The following is a 13,218-nucleotide window of genomic DNA, read 5'->3' as shown; positions in this document are numbered from 1 at the left end:
TACAAGTACACACATGTTCCCACGTCCTGGTTGGCAGTAATATGTGGGCCTGGTTGTCTCTTCAGGCCTGCCTCTGGACCTCCTCCGCTGTGAAAGCCTGTTGGGATTGGACCCTGCCACCTGCAGCCGTGTGTTGAACAAGAACTACAAACTGCTCGTTTCCATGGCTCCACTCAGCAATGAGATCCGACCAATCAGCAGCTGCACGCCTCAGGTAGCCCCAGCTCACCCAGGAGACTGTATTCAGACCCGTAGGGAGGGAGGCACGATTGCTTGGACATACAGAACTGTGTGCATGCCCAGTGAGCAGACAGATCACTGTCCTCTCGAGAGTATGATTCAAACTAAATAGGTCTTTTCTGTGCCCCTGGGTTTCTTTATGAATGTTGCACCACGTATAAAACATTACCCACGATTACATCTCTGGATTTGAATGGTCTTTAACATGCTGTTCATGTGTATTTTATTTATTTTTGAAAAGCACAAACAAGGCTAGCATTTTACCAGGGGGATTGGTGTTCAATCCATTTTACTTTATTGTTAGCAATGCTTTGTTGTAAGTTGACAATTTATGTTGTAGTCTCTTTATTGTGTCTCAAACAAAAGCTATAAAACCAGCTATGACCACATTGAGCAAAAGTACATTTTATCGAATGTTTAGTTTCTATTTCTGTGGTGTCATGCTGGGTAGCCCCGCCTGTTGTGAAATCTGCTACTCATAACTGTAGATTAAGCATAAAATAACTTCTGATTGGCTGTGATTGCACCACATCGCACAACAGTTTCACATTCGGTGTGGATAGACAAATAGTTTGTCACTTTAAACTATGTCATCGCACCTGGTTTAGGATACATTGTAACAATTTGATAAATTGTCTGTCTTCCAGCACATTGGCCCAGCCATTCCTGAGGTGAGCTCCATCTGGTTCAAACTGTACCTGTATCATGTCACTGGTCAAGGGCCTCCTTCACTGCTGCTCTCCAAGGGCTCCAGGCTTCGCAAGCTGCCGGAGATCTTTCAGGTCAGCCTTGCTATTCATATAAATAATAACACACTCAATTTTGGTAATTCAAATTATGCTTAAATAATCCTTATTATTTTACTCAGGCCTATGACAGGCTGCTTATTACATCATGGGGTCATGACCCAGGGGTTGTCTTGACATCCAACGTGCTAACAATGCTGAATGATGCCCTTACCCACTCTGCTGTACTCATTCAGGTAAAGGAGTACACCGGACGGCCATAACATATACTTCTCTTCAGCTTAGCCAAAATCACTATGTGTGCTTCATGCACACAACAAAGTCATTTATAAAAATTTAGATAAGGTCATAAAATAAAACAAGGGTATGATTTCCTTTTCAGGCTTCAAAAACACATGAATGACAGTCAAATATAAAAGTATCAAATTTAAAATATTAATTATCAAAATATGTGTAAATAGCTAAAATATCTCTCTTATTTGTCTGATTTACTTTTGTTTTGTTTTCTTTTGTAACCCAGCCAACCTGTATAGCTATTATATTATATTGTATAATATTATATTATATTATGCAATAGTAAAATATTTCTGCCTTAAATTCTTAAATTTCACACATTATTTTAAGGCTCTCTGATTAACTCACAAGTTCTTATTTCTCATGAAGAAAGACTTTGAGATTCTGTTTCTTGCATTTGATCGGCAAGTGATTTGCATCACCGGGTCTCACTGCCACAATGCGTGAATAAACCCCATTTGCCATTGCATGGCTGTTAATTGAAACTGGAGTGCTTTGCATTCACAAAATTAAGACGTTTGTACCTTGTTTATATTTTCGCGGGAGTTTGGCACAAGTCTCTGTAGACGGCATGCACATCAGAGCGCTTGAGAAATGGTTCATCTTCACACGCTCTCAAGAGAGCTGCTCTTGTGACGTATGCGGTGCGGTTCCCTGAGATGGTCGGAGTTCAAATGAAGTGAATGAGACATGCGTGCCTTTTCCAGCTTCTTAATCAACTGTTTTTATCCAGTAAAATGGACTCAGTCCTTTGAAACTACACAACTCTATCACTGGCGAATGAAATGTTAATATTTACTTTTTGCCAGTCGCTAATAACAGATGATTTTTGTTCGCATAGTGTGAAATGTACTCATATGCGATTGATTTACTTTATTGATTTGCAATGTAGAGGGCTGGTTAACGTTACTTACCTCAAAGATTTGTTGTCGCCCTCAACCAAATAACGTTAGACGGATCCAGGAATACTCCAGTACATATATCTGCAAGTGTGTGTGCGGGCATGAGTTTACAGAAACATTAAAATTTTACATTTACATTTATTCATTTGGCAGACGCATTTATCCAAAGCGACTTACAAAAGAGGATGTTTTAACAGTTAAAACATGTGAGGAGCTGACTGGCGTGCGAGAGAGAGAGCGTGCAAAACACAACCTTTTGTTTTAAGTTATTATGGGACTGAGAAGTGCAAAAATATTTTAGATGATAAGTGTAAAAAAAATTTGGTCCATTATGAGACCGTGGCAGGGCAAATTAGACTGTGGAGGGCCACCAGAGTCAATGAATGGGAAACACTGCCATACGTGAAGGATGGTGGTGGCAGCATCATTGTGGGTTGCTTTGCTGTAGGAGGGATTGGTGCACTTCACAAAATAGATGGTATTATGAGGAAGGAAAGACATCAGTCAGGAAGTTAAAGCTTAGTCGCAAATGGGTCTTCCAAATGGACAATGACCCCAAGCATACTTCTAAAGTTGTGGCAAAATGGATTATGGACTACAAAGTCAAGGTATTGGAGTGGCCATAACAAAGTCCTGACCTTAATCCAATAGAACATTTGTAGGCAGAACTGAAAAAGCGTGTGCGAGCAAGGAGGCCTGCAAACCTGACTCAGTTACACCAGTTCTGTCTGGAAGAATGGGCCAAAATTCAGCAACTTATTGTGAGAAGCTTGTGGAAGGGAACCCAAAACATTTGACCAAGTTAAACAATTTAAAGGCAATAAATACTAACAAAGTGTATGTAAACTTCTGACCCACTGGGAATGTGATGAAAGAAATAAAATCTGAAATTCTTATTATTCTAACATTTCAGATTCTTAATATAAAGTAGTGATCCTAACTGACCTAAGACGGAATATTTTCTACGATTAAATGTCAGGTATTGTGAAAAACTGAGTTTAAATGTATTTGGCTAAGGTGTATGTAAACTTCTGACTTCAACTGTAAATACTTTATAATACATTCATACAGTCTCATAATATATGTTATGACTTCTCATAAATGGTTGTATCTACAGTAAATACATTATAATACATAACCTATTCGTAAGTTATTCCTCAAAGAGGATATATGAATTAAGGATTATAACACAAACAAGATCCAATTGTTTCTGCAGAAGTGGTAATCTTGAATGTCTAATTTGGACTTTACAGTATCATACTTATTTTTTTAATCTAATGTATTTAAAAGCATTTGTGCATATCAGGAGATCATCTGTTCTGTAGTTTTATAAGATGCACAAACATTCGAATTTATTGAATATCCGTAAAGTCCAGACGGCATTCCGGGCCGTGTCATCAGAGAGTGCGCGAACCAACTGGCTTGTGTTTTTACAGACATTTTCAATCTTTCCCTCTTCTTGTCTGTGGACCCCACATGCTTTAAAACGTCAACCATTGTGTCTGTACCAAAGCTATCCAAAATCACTTGCTTAAAGGACTGGCGTCCTGTTGCTCTGACCCCCATCATCAGCAGATGCTTTGAGAGAATAATCAGAAATTACATCTGCTCCGTGCTGCCTGCCTCATTGGAATCACTGCAGTTTGCGTACCGCAACAACCGCTCCACTGATGATGCCATTGCATCTACAATACACACTGCTGTCTCCCACCTGGAAAAAAGGAACATATGTGAGAATACTGTTTGTAGACTACAGCTCAGCATTCAAAACCATAGTGCCCTCCAAGCTTGATGAGAAACTCCAGGATCTGGGCTTAAACAGCTCACTGTGCAGCTGGATCCTGGACTTCCTATCAAGTAGATGCCAGGTGGTTAGAATTGGCTGCAACACCTCTTCATCACTGACCCTCAACACTGGAGCCCCGCAGGGCTGTGTTCTCAGATCACTCCTGTATTTCCTATACACACATGACTGTGTGGCAACACACAGCTCCAATGCCATCATTGAGTTTGCTAATGATACGACGGTTGTAGGTCTGATCACTGACAATGATGAAAGAGCCTACAGAGAGGAGGTGCACACTCTGACACGCTGGTGTCAGGAGCACAACCTCTCCCTCAATGTCAGTAAGACCGAGGAGCTTGTAGTGGACTTCAGGAGGAAAGACAGAGAACACAGCCCCATCACCATTAATGGAGCACCGTTGGAGAGAGTCAGCAGTTTCAAGTTCCTCGGTGTCCACATCACTGAGGAACTCACATGGTCCGTCCACACTGAGGCCATTGTGAAGAAGGCTCACCAGCTCCTCTTCCTGAGACGGTTGAGGATGTTTGGAATGAACCACCACATCCTCACACGGTTCTACATCAGCATTGTAGAGAGCATCCCGACTGGCTGCATCACTGCCTGGTATGGCAACAGCACTGCCCTCAAACGCAAAGCCCTGCAAAGGGTGGTGCGAACTGCCAGACACATCATTGCAGGTGAGCTTCCCTCCCTCCAGGACATCTATACCAGGCGGTGTGTGAAAAAAGCTTGGAGGATCATCAGAGACTTCAGTCACCTGAGCCATGGGCTGCTCTCACTGCTACTATCAGGCAGGCGGTATCGCAGCATCAGGACCCACACCAGCCGACTTCATGACAGCTTCTTCCCCCAATCAATCGGACTTTTGAACTCTTGATCTCATGATCAGTATACATCAGCACTGCACTTTATTAATCTCACACTGGACTGTCATAAAATATATTCTCACTTAAAAACACTGGCAACTGTCTATCAACTGACAGCCTGACTGTCAATACAGCACAATACAACCTACTGTATATTTTATATATACTATTTTTATTGTATACTGTTTTCTATTTTGTGTGTATGTGGATTCTATATTGTGTGTATTGTATACTGTACATTGGTTGTATATTATTATTGTGTTGTGTGTAATTGTGTGTATATTAGGTAAATTGTGTTGTGTAAATCTGATGTTTATTGTAAATTGGTATATGTCTCATCACTGTCATGATTGCTATGGAACTGCACCCAAGACTTTCACCCACTGTTGCGCTTGTGTATATGGTTGAGTGACAATAAAGTGATTTGATTTGAGTAGAGTCCAGTAGAATCTGTTTGAGTTTTCAATTATTGGGTGTGTTTTGTATTACTGTTATCTTTTAACCTTGTAACTTTACAAAAGTTTTTCTTTATGTCACTAAATGTACATTGAATGTATGTTCCTTTTGTTTTCTGTGCAGTTGTATATAACTTCCATTTTACAACCTTGACTTGTAATAACTTGATTATTTGATTTAACCACTTTAAAAAAAAATCATACGGATGTTTTTAATTTAACGAGAATTGAACTGAGAAAGGCTGAAATAGTAAAACAACAAAAATAAGTTAATGACATTGATTTTTAATGACCATACAGTGTCAGGACTTCACTTTAACGTCTCATCCGAAAGACGGATATATAATACGTTATAACATCTGTAGATAAAATGTGATGATGTTCATGTTATGATGCATCACATACAACTGTGAATAGCTAAGTATTATCATGTATTGTAAATATGGTTACAATTAGTTATGAGAAGTTATAAAATACAAGGAATATTATGAGACATTACAAATGCATTATATCGTTAACAACATTAATAAATGCAGACTTCATAGAAAATATAACCAAAAGATTAAATTCAGCTATTTTGAGTACATATAATTTGTGATCATTTAAATTGTAATGTATATAAATATATCCATTTTGAATCTGCCTTATGTTGGCCATTAAAACCCCCATTTTTCTTGATGACTTGTGTTATGCTCTCTTTTCAGGGTCATGGAATGCATGGACATGGTGAAACTGTCCATGTCCCCTTCCCATTTGACGAGGAAGACCTTAAAGCAGGTAAAATCTCAACTGTCTTTGCATAGATCTGATTTCATCCTTCAATGCAACAGTCTGAATTACCCAGCTATTCTAACCACCATTTCTTTTTGTTACCTCTCCCAGAGTTCTCGTATTCCAATATGTGTGCACACAAAGCCCTTAAGATCCTGTGGGACAAAGTGGATCTGGAGCACCAGTGTGGCTACATCACCATGCTCAACCAGAACAACAAACATCGAAGACGACCCAGTGACGCCAATGGTCAGGCTAAGAGCATCTTCCAAATCCACACTGCCTATTTATTCAATCACTGAGAGGCCCGATAAGGACAGCCTCTATGGCGATCATTACCACTCTGGGTTATATTGATAAGTGCTGCAATTAGATTAGAATGAGAGCACCAGAACAACTGGTCCAAGCTTTCACCACTGTGTTTTATTAGAACAGTTTTTTTGGACTATAATTCAATTAGTGTTTTAATTGTCGTCCTCTTGTTTGATTGAATCACTAATCAGACTGAAAGCTGTATGCTACCTCTGGGGACTCAAAGGAACATCAGATTCACTCTCTTTACTTTCCTCGCAGGAGACCCCGAGCTTAGTGGAGTGCTTGATGTCAATGGAAGCAATGAATCTTTCGAGCTGGTTACAGAGGAGAATAATGGAGATGGCATTAAAAAACAGGGAACAGAAGGTATGTGTTCCTGCACTAATGGGCATGCCCAGACAGTCTGGAGAGTTTTAAAAGCATTAATTCTTTTACATTTAGTTTTATTTGCATTTATTTAGCTGATTGTTATGTTTAAAGATGGTAAAATGTGTAAAAGGAACACAAACTATGTGAATGATGGACATTCCAATTATTTGGAAATCTGCAGAGCTTTCTACTGAGGCTCACAGAATTTCTATGCCTATGCTAATGGGAAAGCCAGTTAGGCAAACCCTAACTGATTTGATCAAGTAAATACAAGGTGTTCAGAAAAATCCATTTGTACACAGGGTTGTCCAGTGAGGATGAGTGGGTTCCTCTGGAACTGTGCTTTGGAATGCCTCTCTTCAGCTCTGAGCTTAACCGCAAAGTGTGTCAGAGGATCGTCTCCCACAAACTCTGCAGCAAAGACAGGTGACAACTAAAACACTTATAGTCATTTGCCATCTGTCCAGCCATCCATCCATCCATCCATCCATTATTGTCCTTTTTGCCACTTTTATCAATATAGATACATTACAATATATACAATACATTATGGTTATACTGTAATTGGACTAAACAATATTGAACATGCTCTGTTTCTTTTGCAGTCTTCAAGGGTTACTACATTCCAGTCGAAAACTGGCATTAAGAGTTCTCACTTTTGTCCAATCTTTCCAGGTAAACCTTCACTGTTTTTATATGGTTCCTAATATATTGTGGGTTTAGTTGATTGTAGCCATACTAGTGTACTTAATTTAAAGGTTTTATTCAACTGTTTTTCAGTGTTCACATGGTCATTTTTAAACTGTAATTTCCAATGTAATGGTAAAAGTCATGGTAATTTCTGATGTGAATATAAATGTTTCGAGTTATGCTCTGCTTTAAAATATTGCATCAGCTAGAAATTGCTCTTCGTGAGTGCAATCTCTGTAAAATGATTTTTAACAATCCATTAATCACAAGTCCTCATGGAAATTCAACGGTCTAAAGATGTGGGACCCCTGGCATTTTTTCTCTGTTAGATGTTCTTTGAATTTGTAATGGGTTTACTATTTTTCACCCCTCACAGGACAGCAAACAGCCTGCAGACCCTGACAGTGGGGTTTCAGGTCCCCTGAGTCAACCTCCGTCAGAGACTGGCGTACCCCTTCCTGCAACCAACCTGCTCTTCAAAGACGGCGAGCTGAAGGAATGGAGCGGGCGAGCGCCGCCCGCCCTACACATCTCTGCCCCACAGAGAGATCAACCCACATAAAATATCATCCTCAAAATCACAGCATTCAGCCCCACACCATATTCCACTCACTTCTGATTGTGTATGTCATGGGTTACTTAATCACAGCCATCAAGTGGATGCAAGCGTCCAGAGATCAAGAATCAAGAGTAGCACTTATAGTCCTGATTCACTGAGACAGGTTCTATCGTTTTTCCTAACTTCCCACTCTTTCATTCATCAGATATCACTTTACTTAAAGTACAAAATGGTTCATTATAAATAGAAAAATATTTACAAAAAGATATCCCATAGTGACCTTTTAATGTGTATATAGACTTTGCTTGAGAGAACATCCAAGGACCAATCCTGTGGTTGGATGATGTCACCCAGGTCTTCTGTATATGAATCTTAGCCTACTTGTATTGTCATGTTTTGTGACCTGATGCATGATTTCATTGCACAAAATCTAAAAAAGTAATAATACTTGACTGAATCAGTTTGAAAATATGAATTTCAGGTTTACTTTTGCACAAAGCCTGTGGATGACTTTCAGGTTTATTCTTTTTTTTTTTTTAATTAAGTAAGTGTAATCAGGCCATGTCCACACTAATACATTTTTGGTTAAAAACGCATTTATTTAGCTGTTTACACGTTTATACTTATGAAAGCACTCATTAGTACTGCATATTTGGGAAAACTATGACTTTAGGAAACTAAATCATATTTGTGTGGACGTGGCCTTAGTTATTGGGTCGTATTCCAGCTGGAAAACATGTCTGTCTCATTTCTGCTAAGCAGAGGAGCATTTCTGCTTCTCTGAGACCAAAGACCAAATTTTTTGGTTGTTTTTCTAGTTGATTTTAACCATTATTTTACTTCTTTGCAGCCTTATTTGCTTTGTGCCCAGTTTACTGCTGTATCACTGAATACATTCATTACACTAGTGTGACGCTAATTTACTTGGCCAGTTTAAAGAGTTCACGCTTGGATTAACAGCAGTTATACACAATTTTACAATAAAAGGATCTCTAGTCAAAAGGGTACGACGGCATGGGCACAGCCACACACAAACCTGCAAGTAGTGACAACAAGGTCACCTATTCTCCATCAGTACCTAGATGTGTTGAATATCAGTATCATTTTATAGTTTATTGTGAGAATTTGCAGTACTACAGCATTAAACAATGATCCTTCAGTGGCCTGATATTTTTCCTCTTTCCTATACTGAGGTTGCTGGCAGTGTTTCCCCAATCAAACCTTGTAGTGTTTTCAATGATGATGGTGATACTTATGATGAAGAAGGATTAGAGATCTTGGTGCTGCATGATGAGTGTGTAGAGTCGTGTATTGTGTGCTGTTCTCTCCTCATCTGTTGTTTTCCCTTCTCCATTAAAAACTTCCTGCAACTATACAATCCAAACAACACCAGCCCTGTGCCTGACCTTGTCATAGTGTTAGGAAAGAATAAACAACAGTTTTATGAAGTCACCCTGCATTTTATAAACTCTCTGTTGTAGTGTACTTGATGGGACTGTGGAAAATGATCTTGTATTGAAAGTAGTATAAAAGTTACATTTCCCCTCTCACGCCATCCTATTCACCAAATATGTTATAACAAATTATATGTAAAAAGGATATGAAAGTACTAATAAATATGTTACATAAACACCCTTTAAAGGTGTTGGGATGCAGTTTTTCACTAGGAAGTCTGAAGTTCATGTTGTTTTCTTCAGGTTTTTGATGTCTCATAGGCAGACCTGGTTTTTCTTTATCCTAGCGAATGAAATGACTATTGTATAATAACACAAATTCAGGGTGTCAGCAGGGGGCAGTGAGGCCCTGAAATGGGGCATGTCATCGTAGGAATAGCACATCAACCAGCCTGAGCTAGAAGAAATAATGCCAGTTAACATTAACTAGTTGTTAGCAGATGTTCTTAATATTTCATTATTATACAGTATGCTGGGTCAGTTTAGTGGTTTGAATCTTTGTTACTAATTATATAATTAATCTTCTTGTAGCTTAATAATTCAAATAGTTTTTTTTCTAGAGACTTGTTCTTTAAATCAGTAATTGAAGTCAGGAACATTCAGTATTTCACAAAATGTGACTATGAGAGGAACTTTGTCACAGTGGGTGGTTACCTTAACCATTTTTTGTTGATCACTTTTTAGTTTCATACAGCACACTAGCATTCACAAAATATTAATGTTAATTTGTGTTACCCTTTAACAGGTGTGTTCTCTGTTAAGCAAATTGAGCAATGGCTGACAGCATTATTTAGATGATTAGACAGAGTAGTATGTTGTCATGTTGAGAAATATTGTTATCTCAGTAATGTCCTTTATTCAGTTATTCATCCAGAGACAGGGCCAATGTGAGTAGGTCTTTGTGCTTTTCATTATACTTAAAAATATAAGTGTAAAGCGAACAATGGAAAGGAGGAGGCGAGAACCGGCTTGATAAATAAACCTAAAGATACAAACACACACATAGGACGGACAGCTGCCGTAAACGTTCTCTCTCTGTCACACCACCATCCACAGTCAGCCTTTATCCCTCTCGGAGGCTTGATTAGCCTGATAAAATCTCGACCCGGCCCGCCCTCCGCCCTGTCACAATAAGTTCTGTTACAATCCCAATTCCAAAAAAGTTGGGACAGTATGAAAAATGCTAATTAAAAAACAAAAAGTAGTTATTTGTAAATTAGATTCACCCTTTGCTAAATTGAAAACACTACAACTACACATTATATGATGTTTTACCTTGTGAATTTCATTTTACTTTTTTTATGTACAGTAATTTCAAATCAGATGATGGCAACTCCCCAAAAAAGTTGATATGGGCAATTTAAGACTAATAACAATTTGAAGAGTTAAAATAACAAGGCAATGTGAAACAGATATTAAACCGGTGAGGCAAATGTGTCAGTATGAAAACATTTAATAACTAGTTTTTTTTTTATCCCCTTTTCTCCCAATTTGGAATACCCTATTCCCACTAATCAGTAGTTCCTCGTGGTGGCGCGGTTACTCACCTCAATCTGGGTGGCGGAGGACAAGTTTCAGTTGCCTCAGCTCCTGAGACTGTCAATCCATGCATTTGATCATATGGCTCCTAGTGCATGACACCGCAGAGACTCTGCATGTGGAGGCTCATGCTACTCTTCATGATTCACGCACAAATTACCACATGCCCCATTGAGAGCGAGAACCACTAATCGCGACCACGAGGAGGCTACCCCATATGACTCTACCCTCCATAGCAACCGGACCAATTTGGTTGCTTAGGTGACCTGGCTGGAATCACTCAGCACACCCTGGATTCAAATTTGTGACTCCAGGGGTGGAAGTCAGCGTCAATACTCGCTGAGCTACTCAGGCCCCGACGAAAACCACTTCTGAATGCACATGACATCACTGACTTAAAAAACATCATTCATCTGTAATGGATATCATGAACTTGGGCTTGGGATTACTTTAGTAAACCATTGATAGTAAAACCACTTGCTGCTGCATCCACAGATACAAGTTAATACTTTAATATGCAAAGCAGAAGTGCTACATCAACACTGTTCAGAAGCACTGCTGACTTCTCTGGGCTCGGTCTCATCTTAGATGGAGGGTACTTATTACTTAGGTTATACTTTGTACAACCATCACAATGTGTTCCTTCAAAGGCGAAGGGAAGTTTACTCGGAATTAGTGTCCGGCAACGGAACACGAGGACAATTACGTTTCAGACCTTACACAAACCGGGGATTTTCCGCATGCGCAGTATTTAAAGCGTTTTCATACGTTTCAGTGTGGATGAGCAGCTTTTGGAAAATACTTGAAAACGCTAGTGTGGACAGAGCACGTTTTGAAACTTAATTTTATGTATTAATGTAGATGTAGCCTCAGTTTACTGTAAAAGTACATGCACTCTCTTGTAAAACCTAATATAAATTGTTACCATTATTTATACGGTAAAATCATACATCTTTTTACATCTGAAAAAATTACATTGTATAATTACATTACATTTTCCCATATGTGTTATGGTATATACCTGTTAACCAATTTAGTTTTGCTTATTATTTTTTTTTTTTTTTACATTCAATCAAATGATGGACATTTTTAAACAATTATTTGTTACCAGCTAATTTTACCATAAAACAAAACAAAATATTTTGTTGATATTTTAAAGCATTTACTCTTTCACTGAAAATATCACTAAAATGAAGCATTTACATAATTTTATGTCACAATTCAGATTTGTAATCAAGTTACAATGTACTGTAATAACAAAAGTAGTCTATACACAGGGCAAATTACTTCTGAATTGTAATCTGGTACTAATTACAAATGATGCTACTAAAATTGTAGTCATTCAAATAATCTCTTGGATTACAATTTTAAAGTAATCTAATCTGATTGCTTTTGTATTACTTTTGGATACTATTTTGTATTTAATGTCACATGCATTTGAGTAGGATATGCCTATACCATTTAGACAATGTTGTTAAATGCATTAAAGAAAACATGACAACACTTTAAAATAGGGTTACATTTGTTAACATTATAGTTAACAACATTAACTTGAACTAAAACTGAACAAGAATTTATTAATATAAAAAAATCTATATTCTTCAGGGTAATGTTACCAAAGTTGTCAAAAGCGCATTCATGATCATTTTTGAAGATGAGTTCAACAGCAATTCACTAAACTAAAATGAACTAAACACACTAATGCAATCAGTTCGGCAACCAACTTCCCAAACATTTATCAGCTGTAATCTGATTTATAATGAAACATTTTTTAATATAAAAAAATTCGAATTTGAGGGATCAGTAAATTATGAAAAAATGACTGCCTTTGGCTGATTAATATGTAATCGTTTAATCCTTCAAAAAGTAACTGTAATCTTATTGTGAGTATTTTAAAATGTAATTTAATCTAATTACAAGTACTTCATTTTGTAACCTGATACCGGTACATAATGCAGATTACAAGCAATCCATTACTTGCCAGCACTGCCTGCATAAAACAGATGAATAGCATTTACTTTATAGCCTACTGTGTGCTGTATGTTATTTTTTATGATGTAATTATTAACATATGTGTAACATGAACTGTAACAAATATCCATAGACTGGTTTATGTCTCTTGATGACGTTGTAAAGTGTTCTATCTCTTTAAATGATATGTGAAGTGTTGCTGTGGTTGGTTTTCATCCAACTCTGCCTGTTGGAGTCGAC

General features: G+C 38.0%; 1 protein-coding gene across 2 annotated transcripts in view; it reads left to right on the top strand.

The window, feature by feature from the left end:
• fam91a1 (family with sequence similarity 91 member A1) overlaps positions 1-9,374 on the top strand; it is a 28,783-nt gene extending 19,409 nt beyond the window's left edge. For both annotated transcript variants that reach the window (XM_052136699.1, XM_052136700.1), the window contains 9 exons: positions 66-214; positions 888-1,022; positions 1,109-1,222; positions 6,015-6,087; positions 6,193-6,330; positions 6,655-6,762; positions 7,068-7,191; positions 7,371-7,440; positions 7,832-9,374. In XM_052136699.1, coding sequence (XP_051992659.1) covers positions 66-214; positions 888-1,022; positions 1,109-1,222; positions 6,015-6,087; positions 6,193-6,330; positions 6,655-6,762; positions 7,068-7,191; positions 7,371-7,440; positions 7,832-8,017 — 1,097 coding nt within the window. In that variant the 3' untranslated portion in view covers positions 8,018-9,374. The remainder of the gene's footprint in view (positions 1-65; positions 215-887; positions 1,023-1,108; positions 1,223-6,014; positions 6,088-6,192; positions 6,331-6,654; positions 6,763-7,067; positions 7,192-7,370; positions 7,441-7,831) is intronic.
• The last annotated feature ends 3,844 nt before the right edge of the window (positions 9,375-13,218 follow it).

This window comes from Xyrauchen texanus, chromosome 10 (genome assembly GCF_025860055.1).
Source record: "Xyrauchen texanus isolate HMW12.3.18 chromosome 10, RBS_HiC_50CHRs, whole genome shotgun sequence".
In the NCBI taxonomy this organism is placed as follows: Eukaryota; Metazoa; Chordata; class Actinopteri; order Cypriniformes; family Catostomidae; genus Xyrauchen; species Xyrauchen texanus.
The sequence above is the reverse complement of the archived record's forward strand: the minus strand, read 5'-3'. Positions and strand labels throughout refer to the sequence as shown.